General features: G+C 36.4%; 1 protein-coding gene across 2 annotated transcripts in view; it reads right to left on the bottom strand.

Moving 5' to 3' along the window:
• The window catches only part of prkcbb (protein kinase C, beta b), a 261820-nt gene that overhangs the window by 21296 nt on the left and 215220 nt on the right, over window positions 1-25304 (bottom strand). For both annotated transcript variants that reach the window (NM_200978.1, XM_005164005.6), the window contains 1 exon segment: window positions 19642-19782. In NM_200978.1, coding sequence (NP_957272.1) covers window positions 19642-19782 — 141 coding nt within the window.

The following is a 25304-nucleotide window of genomic DNA, read 5'->3' as shown; positions in this document are numbered from 1 at the left end:
GAGCACTTGGACCCGGATGCCGCTTTGCGTGACATCACACTTAACAAGCAGATAAGCTCATTTATACAACAGTCCTGTCTGGTTCTCGAATCTGATTGGCTGATAGCCGTGCAATATTCTGCCAGTAGCAGCAGTCAACCAGCCTCTTCACCCTTCACCCTTGCATTACTCCGCCCACATACAGCAACAAGCAGAGGACACTCTACATTTTGACAAATATTGCTGCTGTTGGGCAACAATGTACTTTTAAGGCTTTTTTTAGTCAAGCATGTAGTTGGTTTTATTGCAAGGATAGTGCCCATTTTAAAATATTTAGAATTTCTGAGAGACAGCACATCGGTGGCCATTAGCCTGTCATTGAGTAGACCAAAGAATGTTGATGTTTTCCATCCACAAGCACTTAGAGGAGGAATAACAACGTAATTTTAAATTACAGCTGATTAAATCATTATAAAACTGGTAGTTGACTTTCTAAGTCAACCTCTCTGTTTTTTATGTTGTAGTGCTGTATTTATATCCTATAATTGTAGTGTTTTGAGTGTGAGATGGGATTCGCATATAAGGAATGTGTGTGGTATTGGCAGAAAGAAAGAAGAAATGCCCGCATGTGTTTAGTGTTTTTCCTTATTGCGCTGCTTTTTTCAAGCTTAATTATTGTGATATTGCAACAGAAATACAGTAGACTGTGATAGACTGTAATACTATAGGGAGATATCTCTGTAGACTGATGGCATTTCATGTCATGTTTAGCCTCATAATCTCAAAATGTGAGCAAAATCACCTGTTTTGACATCACTTTAGACATTACGCTAGAGAATCATTAAAATACTGAATCTAAAGTGATGTTGATGAGTTAGTACCTGCATATACACAATTATGCCATCAAAATGTTGTATAAAAGCAATATCACACTAGTAGCAGTGCGATGCGGCTGTATATCGTCACTGTTGGGACACTAAAGCACTGCAACTCGTGTGATATTGCTTATTTAACTGATATAGATATTACCATAAGCAATGTATTTTTTGACACCATAAAGATTACGCTTAATATAAAACGTTAGACTATTTATTTAGTCCATATGATATTCGTCAATTTGCAAAGCCCTTGTGAGGAGTCAACATTAACCCTAGATCAGGTAAATGTATGGATCATATATTTTACATAGACCCACTGCACAGGATGAAATGAAAAGCATTCATGAGAGCAGGAGTTCGTCTTTCCACCAATCAGCAAGAAGACCTTGCTGAAGTCTATAAGGAGCTTTGCTTGTAATGAGCACAATGGGTGGGCAATCAACTTTGGGTTCATTCACAACAGCTCCATTAAAATCAAAGCTATTTCTATACGTGCACCGTTTTTATGTAAAAACCTGGTTACAATATGTGACCCTGGACCACATCAGTCTTATGTTGCACAGCTATATTTTTTTGCAATAGCAAATTTACTTTTATGCCAAAAGTCATTAGAAATTTATTGAAAGATCATGTTCCGAGGAGACATTATGTAAATGTCACTGCTGTAAATACATTAATACTTTTTATTAATAAAATACATAGTTAAGAACTTAATTCGGACAACTTCAAAGACAATTTTGTTATGATTAAGATTTTTTAAACCCTCAGAATCCCACATCAGTATAATTTACTGTATAAAAGTCTTTATCTTTTAGTTTTTTTTTCAGTTTATTACTATTATTCATGTTTCTATGTACAGTATATTGTTTATTTATATTTATTTATATTTTTATCCATTTTTATTACCCAATTTAATTTATGTTGCATTCATTTTTCTTGTATTTTTATTTAAGATATTCAAAGGAACTTTTCACAGTATGTCTGATAATATTTTTTCTTCTGGAGAAAGTCTTATTTGTTTTATTTCGGCTAGAATAAAAGCAGTTTTTTATTTTTTAAAAGCCATTTAAAGGTCAAAATCATTAGCCCCTTTTATCTATATATTTTTTCAATAGTCTACAGAACAAACCATTGTTATACAATAACTTGCCTTATAACTCTAACCTGCCTAGTCAAGTCTTTAAATGTCACTTTAAGCTGTATAGAAGAGTCTTAAAAATATCTAGTAAAATATAAACGGGGGCTGTTAATAAAGGAGGGCTAATAATTCAACTATATATATATATATCATTTATAACCATGGTTTTTAATGAAATCAACAGATTTTTAAATGCAGAAAATATCTGGATTTAATGTAAACAGGCATGAGTAAGACGAAAACCATTCAAATAAACACTCCCTTTGCCACTGGGCAGCCCAACAAAAGCTGGAGACTTTAAAAGCCCCATTTCATACAGCACAAAATGACCTCATTTTCTGGACTTTACCATTAGCCCAGAACCCTTAGCGTGGACCTGGCAGCGAACACAAAAGCTTTAGATGTGGCTCTGCATTTTCTGCAAGAAACATGTTCTGACCACCATTTGAATGATTTACAACCAATACATCTAACATACTGTATATAAGGCAGAAACACAACCAGAACTCAGGCTTTCTAGGCAAGACAATTCAACAGCTCTCTATAATACAAATACACTTACATACACAAACATAAAGAAAAAGATAGGACAAAAGGTTGGTTTTGCTACTGACCTAATTTATAATAGTAATAAACATGTTGTGTTGTAAGATTAGAAATGTGAGGTGTAAATTTAGAGTGCAAGAAACATCAAAACTGAGAAATGTAGAGTTTGAATCTTGCAATTATGAGTTTGTATAACTAAATTGAGTACACTCAGAATTGTGAAGCAGCCTAAATAAAAGTCACAATTCTGAGCAAAAAGGCAGTAAATTAAGTTTCAACTTTAAGGAAAAAGTCAGAACTGTATATATTATTGTATATTTGATGATTTTATTTCTGTACCTGTACACTGTTATTTATATCTGTTACTTTTTTTTGTATATTTGCTAGACAAGCGTGTTTTGGCTCAATTCAAGGCAACTGTACATGAGTATGCCCTTAGCTTACAAGCCATAATTCTGAATTTGTATCTCAAACTTTTGTTTTATAAGCAAATAACTGCAAAACAGCATTAAAAACAGCAACAATATTTGACAAATATAATATAATACAATACAATATAATATAATATAATATAATATAATATAATATAATATAATATAATATAATATAATATAATATAATATACAAAACAGCCAAAATTCTCAGAATTGTGAAATGAAAATTCAGAAAAAAACATTTTGAAATGTGCAACCCACTTTTTTGTCAACAAAAAACAAAACTCACAATTATGTAAACTTGAAACTCTGATTAAATTCTGAGTGGACATCTCACAAATTAAAGTCTGATATCTTGTAATTTCAAATTAAAAACTTAAAAGTGAAACAGTCAGAGTAGCAGGATGCAAGTTTGAGGAGAAAATAAGTAAAAAGATTGCAAGACAACTTGAAAAGTGAGATGTGAATTCAGAATTGTGAGATTAAAAAGTTTCAATTACATTTTTCATCCAGTGGAGAGAAATTCTTTCATATGACAGACAGTGAGAGCACTGAAGCATAACCCTTACGTGCAGGAACCATTAAATAACCCGACACAGCATATGTGGACCTCTGCATTCAGAAGCCCCTCTAATTTCAACCTCAATGAAAGGCCTAATGCATCACCAGCCACCTGACCCCGACAGCCCACTGCAGATGCGTTCAGATTTCTGAACGTGCTCACAGCAGGCTGTGGCTTATGGATCTGCCCACTCGCTGCCTTACACCTACAAGTGAATCCGCAGAGACTTGAGTGACCTGCGTGCCATTGGTCCCTGAAAATTGAGGCAAAAGCTTTTCGGTGTCCTCTTAAAACCACCTGTCCACAGTCATTAGCATCAGGGAGCCACATCCACTGTGAACAGCCTGTGCTATTAAAGACACACATGTGACAAGTGGCTTTTCTGAAAGCTGCTGTTAAACACTGTCCATTCACAACTCGCCCTCTCTCATGGCCAACCATCTCTCTCACACACACACACACACACACTTCTGACTGGACCGCAGCTCTGCCCATTCATTCATTTGGCCTGATAAGGACTGGTCTCCTGACTAAAGCCTTGCTCTAACTGCAGCCATGATTTGGTTGTCTGTGATAAATTTGATAAACCCTAAAATATTCTTTAAGTTATAAACTCATAACTAAAATTTGTGATCTCTGATCGTTGGTTTGACACATACATCGACACAGTTAATGATTTTAGTCAATTACACACTATTGAACTGATTAGATTCTACAGAAAGTTGTAAACAGTGCAACTTAATGAAATTGCCTCTATAGTAGTTCTGGCTATGTCTGAAGAGGTTACTTTAGCTACGACGAGTGTCAAATCAAAAAGCAATAGGATTGTCAAATCTGATGACGCAGCATGACAACTTCAAACCACCAATAGGAAGCGTCGAAACAGCTTTTTCTGCTATTGTTATTGAGGCACACTGTAAGCAAAATTACCGCTACATATTTTTAAGTTTGTTGTGAGGTATTATTTCAGAACGTGTGTTATTGAACGGGTTTAGAAGGAAAAAAGACGTTGTAAACAAAAACTAGCCGGGGGGGGGAATCGAACTTGGCTTCGGACCAGTCTGACATTATGACAACTGAAATCTTACAGTGTGACATGGGGATCATTTATTTGTTCAGTCCGCAAAGCTATAATCATTTAGGATTGTTAAAAATTGCACAATTCAAGCCAAACTTGAACCTGATTTCTCCCTATTGATTTGATTCAGTTCTGGGTTTTAAAACTGTCACTGTTGGTCTGCTTATAGCCATTTACACTAGTGCCTTTTTGCTTTAACATTTTTGCATTTCCAACCTTAACACCTCCATTTTCAAAAGTTTTAGGATTTCAATATAGTTCCAGAATTTCAGTCTGCTTACAGTAGTCAGTGTTTGAAGTGGATCAAAAAAGTTTTTCATGGGTGTTCAAAAGTTTTAGGACAACTTTGACTTCAAATGTTGACTACTGTCTACTGAAATGGATGACCAGAGTCAAAGATGTGGAAGTGTGGATGCCTGAAATAACCATAACAAAAAAATACAGTTATTACCATAAATATTTTAGTAGTTTTGGCTCTTTACACTAACTCAATCGATTTGAAATGTGCTTTAACTGCAGACTGTCAACTTTAATTTGAGTGTATTTACATCTAAATCAGGTAAACGGTGGAGGAATTTCAGCAGTTTGCATATCTGCCTCCCACTTGTTAAAGGACCAAAAGTATTTGAACAGAACAATTATCATAAATCAGACTTTTACTTTTTAATTTTCGGTTGATAGCTTTTTTGGATCTCATGTTGAGAGTTGACAGTAACAGATTCCAAATAGCAGACTTGAAAATAATTCTAGACTTTTTGTCTGCTCTTTGTAATTTGGATAATGAGGGAGTACCACACACCAGGCCAAGAAACAGCTTAGAAGCCAATTGTCCAATTATTTTTGGACCCTTAACAAGTGGGAGGCACATAAGCAAGCTGTTGTAATTCTTACTGCGTTCACCTGATTTGGATGTAAATACCCATGAATTAAGGCAGACAGTCTGCAGTTAAAGCACATCTTGTTTGTTTCAAATTGATTGTGGTGGTGTACAAAGCCAAAAATGTTAGAATTGTGTTGATGTCCAAATATTAATGGGCCTAACTGTATGTGTTTTAAAATGATAATGCACTAATGTAAAATCACCTATTGGGGTCAAAAGAGTTGCCTTACAGTCAATCACGTCCTTCTATTACTGCATGACATTCATATTGAACTGAACTAAATAATAAGTAACTAAAACAAAACCACGGTTCTGTGAATCAAAACTGCCTTATTAACGGAACTTCTATTACACTTAAAAAACTTTGTACCTGATTTTATTTTTAAAGCGGCTTTGACACGATTTGCATTGTATAAAGTGCTATAAAGATAAAAATGACTTCACTTGACCCTTTCTCTGTTATCCTCTTTCTATTTGAGAGAAAAGGAGTTTTCCCTCTGCTCGCTCATATCTCTGAGTGACAGCTGCACATGGGGATGAAGGCAGCAGGAATGAAAGGAAGAATAATATTCTTCAAAGCCAAAGCTAGAGAGCATCATGCTCACACAGCCCATAGCAGTTATTTCTACAACATGCTCTCCAAGCTTCACTCTGGACAAACCCTGTTCAAAAGACTATAGCCGGACTTCAGCTTGAAAAGATGCTGTCCTGGTGACTCCGTAAGGCTTCTTAACTAGCTTAACCTCAAAGCTGCTTTTATCCATAGGCATTTACAGTACAGTCATTACAGTGACTGTCTTTATAAGGCACACAGAGAAACTATCTATCTATCTATCTATCTATCTATCTATCTATCTATCTATCTATCTATCTGTCTGTCTGTCTGTCTGTCTGTCTGTCTGTCTGTCTGTCTGTCTGTCTGTCTGTCTGTCTGTCTGTCTGTCTGTCTGTCTGTCTGTCTGTCTGTCTGTCTGTCTGTCTGTCCGTCCGTCCGTCCGTCCGTCCGTCCGTCCGTCCGTCCGTCCGTCCGTCCGTCCGTCCGTCCGTCCGTCCGTCCGTCCGTCCACTGTAAAATGATCCGTTATTTACCTGTATTTAGTCATTCAAATGTGTTTTTTTAAGTTTGATTATTAACTTAAAATCAACCTTGAAAGTCTTTGTTTTTAAAACACCTATAAAATTAAATAAAAATAAAAGTATACCTAAAAAAATAAAGTACAACATTATACCTATTTAAAAGATAGTGATCAGTAATTAAAATTAGCAAATTTAAACTTTTTATGTATTTATTTAAATTTTATATGTTTTTATTTATTTATTATTATATTTTGGAATATATTATAAAGCACGCTGGGGTGTGTTTTTAATACTTTTTATGGTATTGTTTTTGTGTGGGATTAAATAAATGATTAAACTTAACCTTATGAAAATAAAATGTCAGAACAATCATAAATTGTTGCTTCAGCTTATTTTACCAATTTGAACAAGCAGCAAAAATATTTGGTCTGTGTATGCCTGTGTAAGAGAGAGCGATAGCCTACATCTAAACCTAAACAAAATGGTATTAATATTCTATATTATATTAAAAATTAATCTTTTTATTATATTTATTATTTAATCATATTTAATTGTATATTACAATTATAATTAAGATTCAAACAATTATGTTTAAATTGACGAAACAAGATTCCTCACCATGGGTGAGGAATAATGCTCCCATAAAATAGTTACTGAAGATTACATTATAAGGCTGCATTTACACTGCAGATCTTGATGGTCAATTCTGATTTTGTGACTGTAACCTTGCTTTGAATTTAAAGTGCTTTTTGTAATTTATATTCCCCCTGGCATATTCTTTAGTTTGTCATTTTGTTTTGTTCTGTTCTCTACCTTTGTTGTTAAAGGTTTTGTACCTTTTCTGTACATTTTTGTATTCTTGTTGAACGCTTTAATAAAAAAAAAAAAATAAATAAAATAAATAAATAAATAAATAAATAAATAAATAAATAAATAAATAAAAATTTGTGACTACTGTTTTTTTTTTTTTTTTTGATGACCGGCTTACATCTTGTTTTAATAGTGACTCGTATCCGACTGTCTGTATTTGACCTTGACCTTGAGCGGGTGCTCACTGACAGATGATAATAAAAGAGCTTTTTTTTCTTCGTTCCTGAAATACAGCAGGGGGTGTCCAAACTCGGTCCTGTAGGGTTAGGATATTAGCATATTTTAGTTCCAACCCTAATTAAACAAGCTAATCAAGCTCTTTCTAGGTATACTTAAAACTTCCAGGCAGGTGTGTTGGAGGAAGTTGGAGCTAAATTATGCAGGACACCGATCCTCCAGGACGGAGTTTGGACACCCTGCTGTATTTAATCTGTTCGCAGCGTTTCATTTTTTAAAATTCTTTTTGACAAGTTGTTTTACTATAGTTTATGACAGAAAAGTTCTGATTTGGCCTCTTTGTTTAAATCTAGGTCTTTTTAAACCAGTAGGCATCTTAATGCAATGTCCATGGCGGGATTTATGCACATGATGTATGCAACAATTTTATATTAGTTTTTATTGGTTAAGTGGTGGATGTTGCACTCTCTCACTTTCACTTTTTTGTTGACATGCTTAAATACTTGTGATAATATAAAAGCTTTTTTAGTACTCGTGTATGAGATTTAATGTTTGGGACTGTGCTGACGTCATGCGCCATGGTTTTTAATGACACGCGACTCGCACTGACAGCTGTAAATACAATGTAGAGTACCTGCTTACACTGCAGACATGAGGGCACAGATCCATAAATTTCCACATATGAAAAAGGCCTGAATCTGATTTAAGTAGATCAGAATCCATGTGATTTCTACCTGCTTACATGTACATGGGCCATAGCCGATCTGTGCCACATGGAAGAAAAAAAAATTGGAATTGAGTCACATGAACCATGCAGTGTAAATTCAGCCTAAATGATCACTGGCATCAGACATGGTCCTTGTCTGCATCTCATCTGTATCCTTTCACATTCCCTTTCACTGTACAGAAAATAAATCCAGGATTCAGAAAAGTTATTTCGTCATACAGTAGAGTTTGTGACAACATTATTAAAAGTAAACAGTTTCAGTTGAACTATTCATTGAACCAAAAGCACTTCTTTGGTAAAACATCCCATGATTTTCCATTAGAGACCATCAACACCAGCACTCAACATTATTAACTAAAATGGAAACCTGTTGGTATCATCTGGACTATTCATAATGAATCTGTCACTCTCCTAACCCGGCTCTTCACCCTCTTCACCTCCGCTCATCACTCTTTTGTTCCAGCCGGCTCGAGCGTGACGGACAGTGCGTGTAAATGAAAGGGTGAGACTAAGGTGACCATATCCAATCTCCACCGACACCGAGAACGTGCCAGGTGACATGCAAACAGTCTGAGTGAGCGGTGCTGGCAGCAAAACGACTGGCACACATGGGCCGCCGCTGCCAGTCTTGTACCACGCAGGCAACAACAGTCCATCTGCTGCAGATACAGCCAGAGGCGTTCCACCTAGAGCTGGCGAGCATCCCAAACAACAAATCAACAGTCACTTCTCACCTGCCACCAGATAACTCAACAGCGCCAGCAGAGAAATGAAGAGCTCCGTATGGCGGCCCTCCCCTCACTTTGCTCCAAACCCAAGCAGTAATGTCAGTCAGGCCCACGTCCCTCATCTCATCCCCTGGGTCCGATTCTCTAATCCACCTCAATGCCGTGATCCCTGCTGTCACGCTTAATTTCAGAGTCACAAGCTGTGATGTGGAGAGGGACCCGCCATACACAGTCTACGTCAGACTAGTGTACTTCTCAGCGGAGGAAGATTCTAGGAAACTGTCCTCAATGACCAGCCTGCTTTTAGCCCTTTATTTCTGTGACTAAGGCCACATACATACTGCATCTTAATCTGGTTGTCAATTGAAATCAAGGAAGCTAACTTTAAGGGATGCACTGATATGGACATTTTGGCTGAAAAGGATAATTTATACAACAGTTCTGCATGATTCTTGAATCTGATTAGCTGATAGCCGTGCGATATTCTGCAATATCAGAACTCGTACAGCCTCTTCACCTACATAAAGTCACAGCAGATCAATAAACTCAATTCAGTTTGACAAATATTGTAGCTGCTGGACAACATAATGTACTTTTGAGGTTGTTTTAGGCAATAATGCTGTTGTTTAGATTGCATCTATGCAGTTTACTTATAAGGATAGTGCCTATTTTAAATATTTATAATTTCTGAGATACAGTGCGTCTGCATCAGTCTGTCATCCTAAGGAGAGCAAAGACTCTTTGTATAACCCACAAAGCCACTCTTTGTATAACCCCTGAGTTACTTTTTGGTTGGCCATTTGTTTGTTTCTAATGTGTCTCCTCTTTTTGTTACTGCAGACTAGTTCAGTAAAAAGAAAGAAAGAAGAAATGCCCCCATGTGTTTAGCGTATTTCCTTATCGCAACCACAACAGTAATCCGGTAATGTTTGGACTGCTTTGGATTTTTCAGGGTTTATTATTGCGATATCCCAATTGCAACACATAAATATTGGAAAATCTTTTTAGACTGATGACATTTCATGCCGTTTAGCCTTAAAATGTGAGCAAAATCACCTGATTTGTCATCACTTTAGACATTACGCTTTAAAGTAACGTTGGTGAATTAGTAACGGTTTCTGCTGTTCTGACGTCAACTGCAGATGTGAATGAATGGCAGAAAAAAGTAGTTCCTCATACAAAAGGATTTTTAGACTCTCTTTGTTTGATTTTCTTTTTTGTATAGACGATTATGCCGTTAAACTGTTATATAAACGCAATATCACATGTGGCATGTATTTTGGCTGTATATTGGCCCTGGTGGGACACAACACACACCTTCCACCAGTGCTGATATACAGCCATATCACACTGCTACTTGTATGATATTGCTTACATACATTATAGTGGACTTTTAAGCATTCATTTTTTATTGTTTTATATTTTATTAATATTTATTTTTTATTTGACATTTCTATATTTTTAATCAAACAATCTATATCATTCTATATTATTATTAAAGTGATAAATATGATCATGTGAATAAGTACATTTTTGAGAATATACTTTAAAAATGTAAAAACAGTTACATTAATTAGGGAAGTCATTGTATAACAGTGGTCCTTTCTGTAGATCATTATTTTTTTTATTAAAACTGCTTTTATCCTAGCCGAAATAAAACAAATAAGACTTTCTCAATAAGAAAAAATATTATAGGAAATACTGTAAAAAAATCCATGCTCTGTTAAACATCATTTGAGAAATATTTGAAAAAGAAAAATCACATAAGGACTAACAATTTTGGCTTCAACTGTGTATCTCCACTTTTATTTATTGCACTTGTAGTTGGAAGAAGATGGCTAAAGCCGAGGAGGATGTGTGATGTTATGGGGCAAACCACCCATGGCCTCAAGTTCAGTCTATGTTTTCACTTCAAGATGCGATAAGAAAAGTTCCTAAGACTCCTAAGCTTGCATGTACATGCAATATTAATGTATATTCAAAAAAGGTACAGCTCTGAACAAAGCAAGTATGCATGTGTGTGATGTTTTTGATACTCCTGTGGATCATTATCCATTTAACAGCTTCATGTGCTACCATCTATCCATTGATATACATTGGAAGTAATTGGCTGGTTTTGATTCCTGGTCTACTGCAGGTAAATACGCACCTCTGTCAGCTCTCTTTTTGAAGGTGTGAGAAATTGTTGCAAATGATTCACTGAGTGAGTGAAATGTACGAATGAATCAAAGTAAACCGTGAACCATTTGAAAACTGAAAACTCATTTGTAAGACAACATTAACCTGTGCTATATCGGCCAGAATTTTCAGTGCATCCCTTATTTTTAGAATCGAATGTATTATAATCCCCTTTCTCTTGCATCGCCTATGATCTTGTTAGCCTGTCAAAGTCTTTTCTGTGGAAGCCAGCGTTACTGTGATGCCTAAAAATGCTGCTTACTAAGATTGGAACAAAGCCAGAGCGTGCATGTCTGTTTTCTGTCTCCACATGAGACAAAATGAGACTCATTCAGATCCTAATTGCCAATGATGAAGTTTGTAAATCACAGAGATATCCGAGTGTCCATCAGGCATGTGGCAGTCATCATGAAAAGGGTCTAAAATCATCCATCTTCCTGCTCGGCTAATGACACCAGCAGGCAAACATCCATCTGCTGCAACAGAGCCAGCGAGCGCCACATGCGCAAGCCCAATAACACACACCTGAACAGTGAGCTAATTTGATGCTACACAGTGTTCTGCTTATTTTACAATGGAGAAGCAAGCAATTTTCGGAAAATGTGTGAGGCGTGTGATTTATTAGGAGGAACAAACTATTCTGTCAAACAGGATGCATTGCTTCTGGTTGAGTTCAAGGTTTTTTGTATGTGCTTTGATAAATGAAGAGCTCAAAATGCAATTAAAGATATTCGAGATGTTTTTAATATAAAGATTAGCGTAACAAATTTCCATTACTGCACATATAGACTCATATCAAAATGTTTTTCTTTCTTTTATTGCCTTTTCTTACTCGTATTTGAAAATCAAAATCAAACTAAATGGGAATAATGGAAAAAAGGTTATCTGATTAATTTAAAAGTGCATTAATATTGGTGTCATTTCTTTTCATACTGCTCTGTTTCATATGCGATGAGAAAGTTTTCTTGTTTATTCATGACATTTGGCATAAAGCCTTGATAAATAGCAACAACAAAAAAAATAATAATGCGAAAACTATTTGTGCTAAAAAAAATCTGCGTGTTTATAATTATGACTACATAAACATTATCTGATAAGGAATTATAGTTTACAATATCAAGCAGCATAACAAGCTGTTTTTTTACAGATAAAAATAAATGGAAACTGGCAGCACCAGAAGCCTTAGACATTTAAGTTTCAAAAGTCTGTGCTTGGTCTTATTAGAAATAAGTCTAATAAACAATGTTCAAGTATTAGTGTACACTGTTGTGGTATTTTTGTTATTGCTTCTTTACTCCTAAAGAAGCTTTATTAAAACAAGATTAAAAGAGCAGAGCAGCACTGGATCAAACGTGACTTTGGCAAGTTTTAACACTGTAAACAAACCATCATTTAAATGATTTAAAATAGAAAATTGTGGATATTGATTTCCTTCACAGACTATGCAGAGCAACAGTTCTATAATCACAGAAATTACAGTAAAATATAAAACAACAACTCATCCATTGGTCTGACTTTGGAAGTGGAACTATCTGATGGAGTGTAAAGAAAACTTGTCTGAAAACAGTCATTATTATTTTTAAAGTTGTATGGTGACACTGGCTATGTTTACATCTAAAAATCTGATTTAACTCTATGTGCAAAACTGGAATATTGCATAAAAGATGTGCAAATAAAGCAGAATTTCCATTCAACGAGTCAAAAAGAACAAAATCGTCACTTCCTGATTAATTTGCGCCAAATATCAACAGTAAAAACAAAATTTGCGACAGAAGAAGCTGCGTGAATCTTTAACTTATTTAATAAATGAGTTGCGCCTCAAAAGACGATACTGACATGCAATGAAGGCATCAGACCTTAAGCACAGATGCTCTTGACAGTTCTGGAGGTCATTCATAATATAATAACACAAATATTGAAATGGTTAAGGCATTTTAGAAAAAAAACTAAACAACATTTCAGATGTTTTACAGTGTGCTCAGCCTGCTGGTTTGTCCATTCACAAACATTTTTATCATCACATGATCGATTATAATAAAATCACATGACCTTTTTTAAATGCGCATACTGGATTTTGTTCAGTAAAAGTGTTTCCATCAGAAATGTGCATCTTTTGTTATCAAATAAAAAGTTTACCCTTCTCAGTTATTCACATACATTATTTATGCGCATTTTCAAAATGTATGGAAACGTAGCTACTAGTGTTGTTTGGAATGTGCACAGAGAAATCTTATCGCTGGCATACAATTTAATTTCAATAACATAAAAATCAATAAAACCTGTATACTAACATACATTGAGGCAAGTCAATCCAAGCCACATTCCCTGTTGGATTAACTTGGTTGCTTTAAATATGGCCAGAATTTGTAAAATTAGTTCACCTTAAAATGAAAATTCTGTTATTACTCACTCATGTTGTTTCAAAATAAGAGACATTCATTCATCTTCAGAACACAATTGAAGATATTTTAGATCAGAAAATCTGAGAGCTCCATCATCCACTATGGACATTCAAACATAACTTGAGTGGTTCAGCTCTTAGAACACTTTTGTGCACCAAATAAACCCTCCTGAAAAATACTTTGTTCGCCAATGTGTTCCATATCAGATCAGCATGCTTATTTATTATTTTTTTAAATTTATTTGTTTGACATGGACATCACAATTACACCGGACAAACCATAGACATTTTGTTTAAGGGTAATAGCAGACTTGCTAATTTTTAGGGAGGCATTTTGTTTTTTTAAGACTTTTTGTTCACTTTTAAGAATTTTGCTAAAACATAACATTCATATTATTTTCTAATTTTAGTTTAGCAAATAAATCACTTCACAGTTTTGAAATCTTCATAGAAAAGACAGATTGACCAAAGGAGGTCTTTGATATTAATAGTTGCTTGTGTGTTTACTACAGTAATAAGATGATGCTGCTGTACTGACTCTAATGGCATTACATAATACTGCCATAGTAAATGACCTGACGCAGGAGAGAAGACATAGGCAAACATTTTATAGCAGTACACAGTAAAAAATACTGAGTTCCACACAATCAATTTGTGTTTGGACAACAGGAAGAAATCAAGTTAATGTTTTAGTTTTTACAAATTTTAGCGTATCAGCGCAGCGGCAGCAGTAATGCGGTCGATGTACCGGTCTGTTATGGTAAAGAAGGTAAAGCTCTCGATTTACCGGTCAATCTACATTCCTACTCTCGCCTATGGTCATAAGCTTTGGGTCATGACCGAAAAAACAAGATCTCGGATACAAGAGGCCGAAATGAGTTTCTTCCACATGGTGGCAGTGGGCCACCCTTATATACAGGCGGAGTCGAGCCGCTGCTCTTCCACATCGAGAGAAGTCAGCTGAGGTGGCTCGAGCATCTGTTTTGGATGCCTCCAGGATGCCTACCTAGGGAGGTGTTCCATGCAAGTCCCACTGGGAGGAGGCCTCAGGAAAGCCCCAGGACACACTGGAGGGACTATGGCTGTTTCTCAATATGCATATTTCAGCGGTCTTAAGTCCTCGTGTTCTCATGTAACGTCATCATCAGCTGCCAAAGTTAGTTCCAATACTTAAGACTGCAAGAACAGAGGACGAGTGAAACTTCCTGGATGTGCTCTTGATATCGAGGACGCACCAATGCAGACTCGAGCACTGATCTCGCTCTAGAAGTCCCAGAGATCATTGCGACTGGAGGTTGGAAGCGCAGCATTTTATTTAAAGTTATTATTAAAGTTCAGAGATATAACCTATTTACTTCAGGAGTTTCCCTAAATGAAATGGTGAAAGTAAACATTACCATAGGCATCTTAATAAAGGAATAAAGACATTCAGGGTGTTTGTTTGCTGAAATTCATATTAAAATCTGTTTTATTTATATTGTACAAACTTATATTTATGATGTTTTTATGCATAGTATATATTTTGAAAAGAGGAAAATCAATATATCATTGTATGAATGCTATAATGCTTAAATAATTTTCTATTTAAAACACGTGAAGGTCACGTGACCATCAGGAAGAACGCAGCATCTCATTTCTCACAGGATGCATTCTCTGTTCTCGTGGTCTCCTGAGTTCGTTCTTCCGTGAACTTCTGGCAAGACCGCTCTCCACAAGAGCGCAAGTCTATTCTCTGCGTTCTTGAAATTGAGAAACAGCCTATGTCTCTCAGCTGGCCTGGGAACGCCTCGGGATCCACCCGGAGGAGCTGGAGGAAGTGTCTGGAGAGAGGGAAGTCTGGAGTTCTCTTCTAAGACTGCTGCCGCCGCGACCCATTATAAGGAGATGAAAATGACATGACACATGACATTACAAATTTCAGTGGAATGGACGTAAAGCAATTAAAAATTATGTTGTTTCAGCTCATTTTAAATAAGTAGTTTTAACTAAAAGCAAATGTAGAGTGTATTTGGAGGTATGCATAATTAGAGCTGAACCACTAAAGTCACATGTAGTGATTTGACAAGATTTCAGGATCCTTTTCTGGACTTTCAAAGTCTTGCTGTCTATGGAGGATGAGAGAGCTCACAAAATTCACCTTAAATAGTTTCATTTGGGTTCTGAAGATAAACATCAGGGAAATGGAAGTATATGAGGGCAAGTCATTAATTACAGGATATAATTTTTTGGGTGAACTAACGCTTTAAGTGTTTGAATTAACTTGTGTTACTCAACAGACCTTTGTAGCTTGAGAAAGCTGCATTTAACAAGCCACCGAGAGCTTGATATAAAAAACATTGGCCACTTAATGCCCACTAGGGGCTCAGAAATTAAACACTGCACTGACCACTTCAACTAAAACCGGCACACTCAATTCAAGAGCTAAAACAAAACGTGTGATTTTTATATTGATGACAGCATGGATGCAGCAGTGAACTCAGTTTTCTCAAATCAACAGAACAATCTGTTCTCATTGAGAGTGCAGCGAGACCTCATAGTCGAACAGGCGCAGCAGGAAGGAGATCACGTTTAACAGGCCAGTCTGAGCCCGAGCGGGAGGTCAGGAGGGTTGATGCGGAGGGAAGCACTGCTCCGTCTGACAGCTCACACACATATATACACACAGAAGCTGAACTCATTAAGGATCTGACAAAGGCGCCTCAGCCCGGCCAGAGCCCTAGCACACATGCCGCTAACAATGCTACGATGCTACTGTGTCTCTTGCTGTGGTGTGTGAGGAGGACATACAGACTCCTCATTACACCCTACTGTTCTCCACTGCCTGGAAAGTTTGACTTGTCATCTCTGTGCAACAACAGTACAGCAGAATTCAAACACTTTGACATTAGCTATGAAACCTACATGTCCGGTGGCCTTGAGCTTGAGCCGCCATGTTTCGCTTAATGTGATTTACAAAAGTAAGACATTTTTACTGGATCAACTTTCTTTGCAGGGTCTGAAACAACATTCTTATTAACCCATCATAGCCCTTTGTTTTTAGACAGGATCTCATTGGAAAATGTAGATTTTGGTGAATTTAGAAGCTAATGGATACAGAAGATCTGATTCAAATTAAACTGTTTGATGTTTTAGAAAGAGGCAAGCACCACAAACCATAACAGAGATTGCGCAAATACGACTTGGCAAGTAATCCATCAAAATGTACAATTTTATCTAGACTGCAGTGTTGAGCACTTAGAATTCAAGGTAACATACTGTACTGTAAGGTTTTGAACAGAGGATTTTGAATTGGAACTAGAATTTACAGTAAGAAACACAACATTGCTTAACAAGGAATGTGAAATAGTACTTGCAATTCAATCCTAAACAAGCTTTTTAAAAAAAAAAAAAAGAAAAGAAAATACACCATTACATGAGTAATTTTGCATATGCATGATTATATATATATATATATATATATATATATATATATATATATATATATATATATATATATATATATATATATATATATATATATATATATATATATACATACATACACATACTTTAAAAAGCAATAGCTGTTCTCACAAATAAAATTAAGTGTAGTTAACCTGTTATTAATAAGTTTGTTCACCTTACAATATTAATACAAGTAATCTCAACTTTTTAGCACATTAAGTTGTTAAACTAAATAGATTCAAGTAATCTTGACTTACAATATTATTTATTTACAACTTCTGAAAGAATTAAAACTTAATCAAGGCATAATCAGACATAGGCATAATAAATCTGAACGCTTTTTCAATTCTTTGATGTTCAAAATTTTTAAATATATAAATAGATTGTAATATATTAATAAATTTAATAAACCTTGGTTGACAATTACTCGCTATAAAGTGTTATTTTGTTTATTTTGCATTACGAGGATGCTATATAATACAATCAAATATTTTAGAAGTGTATGTATTAGCTTTTATGGCGACTTGGTGGCACAGTGGGTAGCGATGTTACCTCACATTAGAAAGATCACTTGTTCGAGCCCCGGTTGGGTCAGTTGGCATTTCTGCATGGAGCCATCATGTTCTCCATATGTTGAAGTGTATTTCCTCCGGGTGCTCCGGTTTCCCCCACAGTCCAAACACATGAGCTATAGGTGAATTGAGTAAGCTAAATTGTCTGTAGTGTATGTATCCTGATCCTCCATTATTAGATGTTACGAAACACCAACATGGTGCGGCTAAATATTAAATTCGATATAAACGGCCCTGGCAGTGAGTTAGTAAGGTATTGGTTTTTGTCATTACTTAAAAGTTTTAGTTCAGCTTACTTGATAATTTTAAGGCAACTGGTTTCCTAATTTTTTCCTGCACTGAAAAAAATGATTCAAAGAAGATTCCTTGGATTTACTAAAATTTTTTTACGTTAAGTGGTTGTAAACAATTTATTTGTGTTGAATTTAAACAAACAAATTATGTTGAACATTATTAAACTTAATTTGTTTCTTTAAACTCAACACATAAACTGTTTGCAACAGTTCTGCATGCAACATTTTTTTTAGTGGTAAACACTAATAAAAAGTTAACAAAACTAATTATTTTAAATCAATGGTACTGAAGATTACTTTATTAATAAGTTGTAAATAAGACTATTTGCCAGAATACTCTCATTCCCCTTTCCAATAACAAAATAGTTTAACAAAATTATAAATAAAAATGATAAACTTATGGGATAGGATGTATCTGACCCCACTTTGTTTGAGCAAAATGTACCCCAATGTATCATCCAGGTGATCAGGATATTCAGGATCAATCATGCATGCTTTTTTGGGAATGCAAAAAGTTAACATTTTTCTGGAAAGCAGTACAACACTTTACAAACAAAGCTTTGCAAAATTCATAAGACAATAAACCAACACCATACCTCTTTGGTACAGAACTGAACAAGACACTTGATCCTACTTTTATAAAGAGACTCTGCATCATTTCCCATCTAGCAAAAAAATGCATTTTGCTCAACTGAAACCAACAAAGGCCTCCAATATTTGAACTGTTTATACAACTTTTGAATGAAACAATGCTCTTATAACAATATATATACTACTTAAGAAACAAATGGGATGTCTTTTAAAAAATATGGATGCCTCTAATGAACCTCTGACACCTCAGATGTATTTTCATAATAAGTTTGACTTTACTTAATCACAGCAGAACTTTGTTTATTATAATTTTTGCATTCAGATTTAAAAATTTTTTTATTCATTTATAATTTATTTATTTATTTTATGACTTTTGCTGCTATACTTGTGTCTACTGACGTCCTTGTCTTTTTGAGTTTGTATGTATGTTCATTAAAACCAACAAACAAATAATAAAAAAAATTATTTGTAAATACAAACTGTTTTAGGTTATGCTGACTAAAAATAAACACACTACTTAGAAATTTTAAAGCAATCGGTTTCCTCAATTTTTTTAAGTAAGGTTAACTTATTACATTTTACAGTGCTTATAACCAAACTATTTCACTCTATACCCTTTAAATTCATATTTTATAAACACACATTTACATATAGTGCTCATTTCAGACACTTATATGATCACTTTCTAGAAATAGTTTGTATGTTGTACACATTAATTGATTCATAATTAAAATATCTATAATTCATATAGCAGTTGTATTTATTTCTTGCTATGCATTTCTTTTCAAACCCGCTTTATAAAATTGGGTAGCAAAAAAAAAAAGTAAATAAAAAAAAGTAAAAAATTACAGTCGGCCAATGTCTGTTAATGTTGTTCCATAAATGAAAAAAGAAAGCTGATGCAGTGTTGTCTTACTTTCATAAATGATGTCACACACTTTGTTTCAAGTATCAGGCTGAAAAGAATAAAGGTTAATACAACTCCAGTTTAGACACAAATTAGAAATAGCCATCAGTACTTTAGACAGCATCACAAACCAAAGAACGTCAGAAAAAAATAGCACATGTGTGAGACTCGCTGGACTTACGGCTTTTGGTTTAAATGGTGGCTGAACTTCCCTGTGCTCCAGCTTCTCCCAGTCCATGTAACGGAAGAAGCCATGTTCCCTGATGTCTCGCTCACCTTCTGGACCGCAGCCCAGACGCTTGCCTGGGTGTTTGGTCATCAGCTGAAACAGAGAGAGCCACAGCGATGAGAACACTGGGATAATCATCTGACGTCCGGTCCAGATAGGTGACCCATTTATTTTAAATCCCTTAAACATGGTGCTATTTGTTTGCTTGTTTTCTGCAAAAAAAAAAAAAAAAGTTTGTGGATGAAGCCATAGTATTTTTCTTAAATAATAAGTTACATTTTGGTTTATTTTTAACCAAACCCTATTGTATACCACTTTAAAAGAAACTTACTGTACTTAACTCTCGTATTATTTAGGATGTCAATTTGACCTGATTCTATTTTTAAAGGCCACCTATTATGCCCCTTTATACAAGATGTAAAAGAACTCTTTAGTGTTCCCAGAATGTGTCTGTGAATTTCCAGCTTAAAATACTCATCAGATCAATTATTATACCCTGCTGAAAATGTCAAAGCGGTTTTGTTGCCTGTGGCTTTAAATGCAAATGAGCTGGTTCTCCCCACCTCATACTTCAAATAGAGCGTGGTGTTTGGGGATACCCAGCATCCGATGTCAGAATAAGCATAGCACAATCATGGACAGTATTCAGATACTGATAAAGCAGACGTCAATTTAAAAATACCTAGGTCAAGTCTTAACCAGGATGTTTACATTAGTTATTTGATTTAGTTGTTGTAGAGCAAGGGTGTCCAAATTTGGTCCTGGAGTGCCAGAGTCCTGCTAAGTTTAGCTCAACTTGCTTCAACACACCTGCCAGGAAGTTTCTAGTATATCCAGTAAGAGCTTGATTAGCTGGTTCAGGTGCATTTGATTAGGGTTGGAGCTAAACTCTCCAGGACACCGGCCCTCCAGGACCGAGTTTGGACACCGCTGTCATAAAGTTTATTTAGCCTTACTGTAACAATAAATGAGCCACACACAAACACCATTTCTAAGTTTGCTTTATTCTATTAAAGGTCCTGTTATACTTCAAAGTAAATTATTTTTCATTCTCCATTTGAGGGCAAAAAGAAGTTTGAAAAGGCTGAGCGATGGTATACTGTTTTTTAACACTTCAGCACCCACTGCTGCAGTAGGTGGGCTTGTATATGTATCGTGCAGCTTACATGTACCCCTATGAACAATTGTGGCTGAGAGAGAAGAATGGTTTCATCAACATTTGGCAAACAGCTTTTTCCATGAGAAGCGCCACTACAACATCAGTACAGATAGGAACCTTTGAATGGCACTGTCAATGTGCGCATGCTCATACAAAGACAAGACATGGCACGATGAGATGGGCCACCTCCAAGTCCTAAAATATCTTTACATGCGATAGTATAGGTGTGGACACATCTGAACAAGCTCTGCTACTGGGCTCTCTGGTGTATTCATGTGACTAGAGTTTTATTTTGGATGTTGTTCTCCTGTACAACCCCTGTGAGATGAGAAACAAATTGGGAGAAGGAATCGCACGTCAAAGGTGGACTTCCAGAACACAGCCACCAACTGCATAATCATCATAGACCAATGGTAGCTCAAAGGTGTCGAGGTGCCAAATTGAAAGGCTAACTGAGGAAATGATAACACATGCCTGTCAATCAAGATCTATGGTCGGGGTGACAGGACTTACGTCACAGTGCGGTTGGCCTTGAGATTGAGAATTTTTCATCCTGGATTAATTGTAGGAAATTAAAAAAAGGAATTGTTTTTACCACTCTAATATAAATGTGCACACACTCTTCCTACACACATTTCTGTCCAAACAGCTTGCAAAAGTTTTTTTGCACAATAGGCGCCCTTTAATGTCTGCAAAAACATGGTTTATTTAAAGAGATATTCAAGATACCAACATAATAGGTAGAGTATTAATAATAATAATAATAATTTCTTTCATTTAAATAGCGCTTTTCTGGGCACTCAAAGCGCTTTACACATACTGTAGGGGGGATCTCCTCATCCACCACTAGTGATATAATACGTACAATAAATTACTTGACAAGATTTTGTCGATCAAATTTTATTTTAATAGGAGGGTTAATTCTGGTTGCAATTCACTGCCATTATACTGACAAGTGACATGTTTATAATTGACAGTAGAGCATATGGCATGTGTCATTAGAACAATACAGGGGTGAGTAAATAATGATTATCCCTTAAAGGGCATCTATGATGAAAATCATCTTTAGTAAGCTGTTTGGACAGAACTGTGTGTAGGTATAGTGTGTCCACAGTCATATTGGGGTGATATAAAGACAATAAGTTTTATTTTTTAAATTTCCTGACGTTAAAATAAGATCCAAATCTTTCCCATATTGAGGCTTACCGCAACGTGACATAGGAGCGCAGTTTCCCCACCAACTGGATTGATTGACAGCCACGTATTAACATATCTTCATGGTAACGCGTATAATCATATCAACAACAGGACGTGCGCAAAGCAACTCGGATTAAAAGATCTGTTCAGCTCTCTTTGATCATCAATCATCATCAAATGTGATCAAGAATTAGTTTTACAACTTTAAAAACAACATTTATAAAAGAAGACGCTTCAATCCCGGTTTGTGGATGTTAAATGAGGTTGTTTTGTATATTAACATAACAGATATCCTTACAGCAGTGGATTTAACATGTATCCTGTCACATTTGCAGTGCAAAAACAATGCACAACGCGCACAACATTGTGTGTGACTCATCGATGCAACTCCACAACAAATACATCAAATAATCATTGGGAAAGTTCTCACTGTAGTATTTCTCACAAACGTTACGTGAGGTCTGTTCCTTCATGTCTGTCACTGTGCTGTTTATCTGACGCAGCCGAGACTGAGATTGCGGCACACTCAGAGAACTGGGGAGAACTAACATTAAAGGCACAGGCAACAACAACAGCTACATTGTGGTTAGAGCAGTAAATTTCAACATCCAGAAAGGTATAATAAATCTGATAGGTGTTTTGAGCTGAAACTTTATGGTGCAACACAGGCTCGTTCTGAAAACGTAGCCCCGTGGACGTTCCTGGAGACCGCAATGCAACCAGTTTGTCCAGTTAGCTCGTCGTGTACGTCGGCGGACTTGAGGTGCAGATAGCAGTTGACCACGACAATGACGAAGGGTTAGAGTCCGCCGAACAGCTCCAGAAATCAGGTAAGACAAAAACAGAATCCGAAAAATAAAATGAACAAGTAAATAACAGGGTGAGAATGTGGTACTATTCAAAAACGTGGTCAAAATCAGACGAGGGCTTTTCTTTTTCTGAACAGCTTTTCTAAATCTTTGGTTGGGTTTAGGAAAAGAGGAGGGTGGGTCAGTCGATTGGCTTATCGCCCAGTCAATCACAAGTCACTCGACAGCGGCCTCTAGTGAGTTTACACGAGAACAGCACGGGCGCGAACAGCACTCGCGAGAGACATTTGAGATACAAAAAAACGCACAAAGTGGCCCCCTTTGGATTCGCGAAAACAAAAACTGCAAAAAAACGTACCTCCCGGGACGTTTTTTTTACTGTCTCCTGAAATGTCCACGGGACCAAGTTTTCAGAATGAGCCTGGGTTGAACTTTACAGAGACATTCTGGAGATACAAAAAAACTTATCTTAAATCTTGAAAAAGGGGTAAAATAGGTGTCCTTTAAAACACATTTAATTTAGGCCTTCTGACTAAACACATATTGACCTTGTTACAGGATAAACAGACAGTTCTGTCCACCATACCACACAATTTGTATACAGTACATGACATATTTTTATTAATGCGAGTATGTCATTAATCATGATTAATGTGTAGCACAACAAGCCCAAATATTTCATTCAAAACAGCTACAGACTGGCCATAGTCCAAGAGTTTTGTTCAATAATTTTATTTTATGGGTCAGAAATGCAGGTTGCATTAACATCCCAGGAGGTGGTAAACACTAAACCCACAGCAATGAGAATGTGATTACAGTTTTTAGGTCAAATAACTTTTTCTTTCCAGCTTTAGCACTGTCTCCCTTCATCAACTTACTTTTGTGCACACACACACACACATAGAGTACCCATAGCTTTTTTCCCCTTTCACTGACAGCTGTTTTATTCCCCGGTAGAACATGCTATGTTGAATATAACAAAATTGTTAGGCTATTTTATTCCAGTGAGTGACTTTAGCGTGTGTAGGAGAGATTAGGCGAGGGGAAAAGCTCAACAACTTGCCGCTTTTTCTTCAGCGCCTCAGTGCGCATGAAAAATTGATGGCAGCAGAGAAAGTCTTTCCAAGCTCTTGTAAGGCATAGGTGGAGGTGCTGGTGGAAGGGAAGGCACATGACTCTGCTGAATGCTGGAGCATTAACCCTCTCTGGATCAGGAAGGCCTATGCTGAGACGGGGTCAGCTGGGTCGGGTCAGGTCAGGCTAGGCTGGATCATTTCCTGACCCACAGTGTCGTCTGGACTCATGGTGTTTGCTAAAAAGTGTGTGCTCTACTGCCCTCGGATGCTTTGTCATCATTGTCATCATTAATGTATACAGCAGGGGCAGGACTCACTCACTCAGTGTGTGGCAGAGCTGACATGAGCAGCTGGACCAATGCTGAGCCACAGAGACACAGCTGGCTAATTCTCTCTCTGCATCCGTTTGTCCATCCATCCAGCCACCCATACATACTGTCTATCCAAAAAACATCTATTTATCTATCTGTCTTTTCATCCAACCATCTCTGCATTGTTATATTAATTTATTCTATCTGTCCGGCCACATATCTGTCAGTCTTATGTTTATGGTAATATCTGTTCTATCCATCAATCTATTTGTACATCCACTCATCTGTCTGTCTATCAATACATTGCTTGTTCTTTCTTTTGTTACGTATATCCATCTCCCCATTCACCCATTTATCTATCTATCTATCTGTCTGTCTGTCTGTCTGTCTGTCTGTCTGTCTGTCTGTCTGTCTGTCTGTCTGTCTGTCTGTCTGTCTGTCCGTCCGTCCGTCCGTCCGTCCGTCCGTCCGTCCGTCCGTCCGTCCGTCCGTCCGTCTGTCCGTCCGTCCGTCCGTCCGTCCGTCCGTCCGTCCGTCCGTCCGTCCATCCATCTACCTATACGTTCATCTATGTATCTGTCTGTCTGTGCGTCCATCCATCCATCCATGTACCTATCCATCCATCTACCTATTCATTCATCTACCATCCAACCATTTATCTATCCGTTCATCCATCCATTTTTCCATCCATCGATTTTTTCGTCCATCTTTCAATCCATCCATCCATCCATCCATCCATCCATAATTTAACAAAAAATTGCTAAAAGTAGTTGTGTACAGTCTACTACATGAGCAAACTTACAACAGTCTGAAATAAATTCATGGTTTTTGACCATACATTTTTGACAAATACATTTTGAGCATAAATAAATAAATGCAACATTTTCTGAAGGTTTGTTTAGTGTTTGAACAAAACTGAGGTGTTTTTTATCCATATTATCATTATAAGAGACAAAAAATGGTACATGTACTAAATATATGAGACAAAACATTAAAGTAATACAGTTATTTCAGACAGCTTCAAGTGTGAAAGAACAAAACTATAAAGGTTGTAGGTAACAAA

This window comes from Danio rerio, chromosome 3 (genome assembly GCF_049306965.1).
Source record: "Danio rerio strain Tuebingen ecotype United States chromosome 3, GRCz12tu, whole genome shotgun sequence".
Lineage (NCBI taxonomy): Eukaryota > Metazoa > Chordata > Actinopteri > Cypriniformes > Danionidae > Danio > Danio rerio.
The sequence above is the reverse complement of the archived record's forward strand: the minus strand, read 5'-3'. Positions and strand labels throughout refer to the sequence as shown.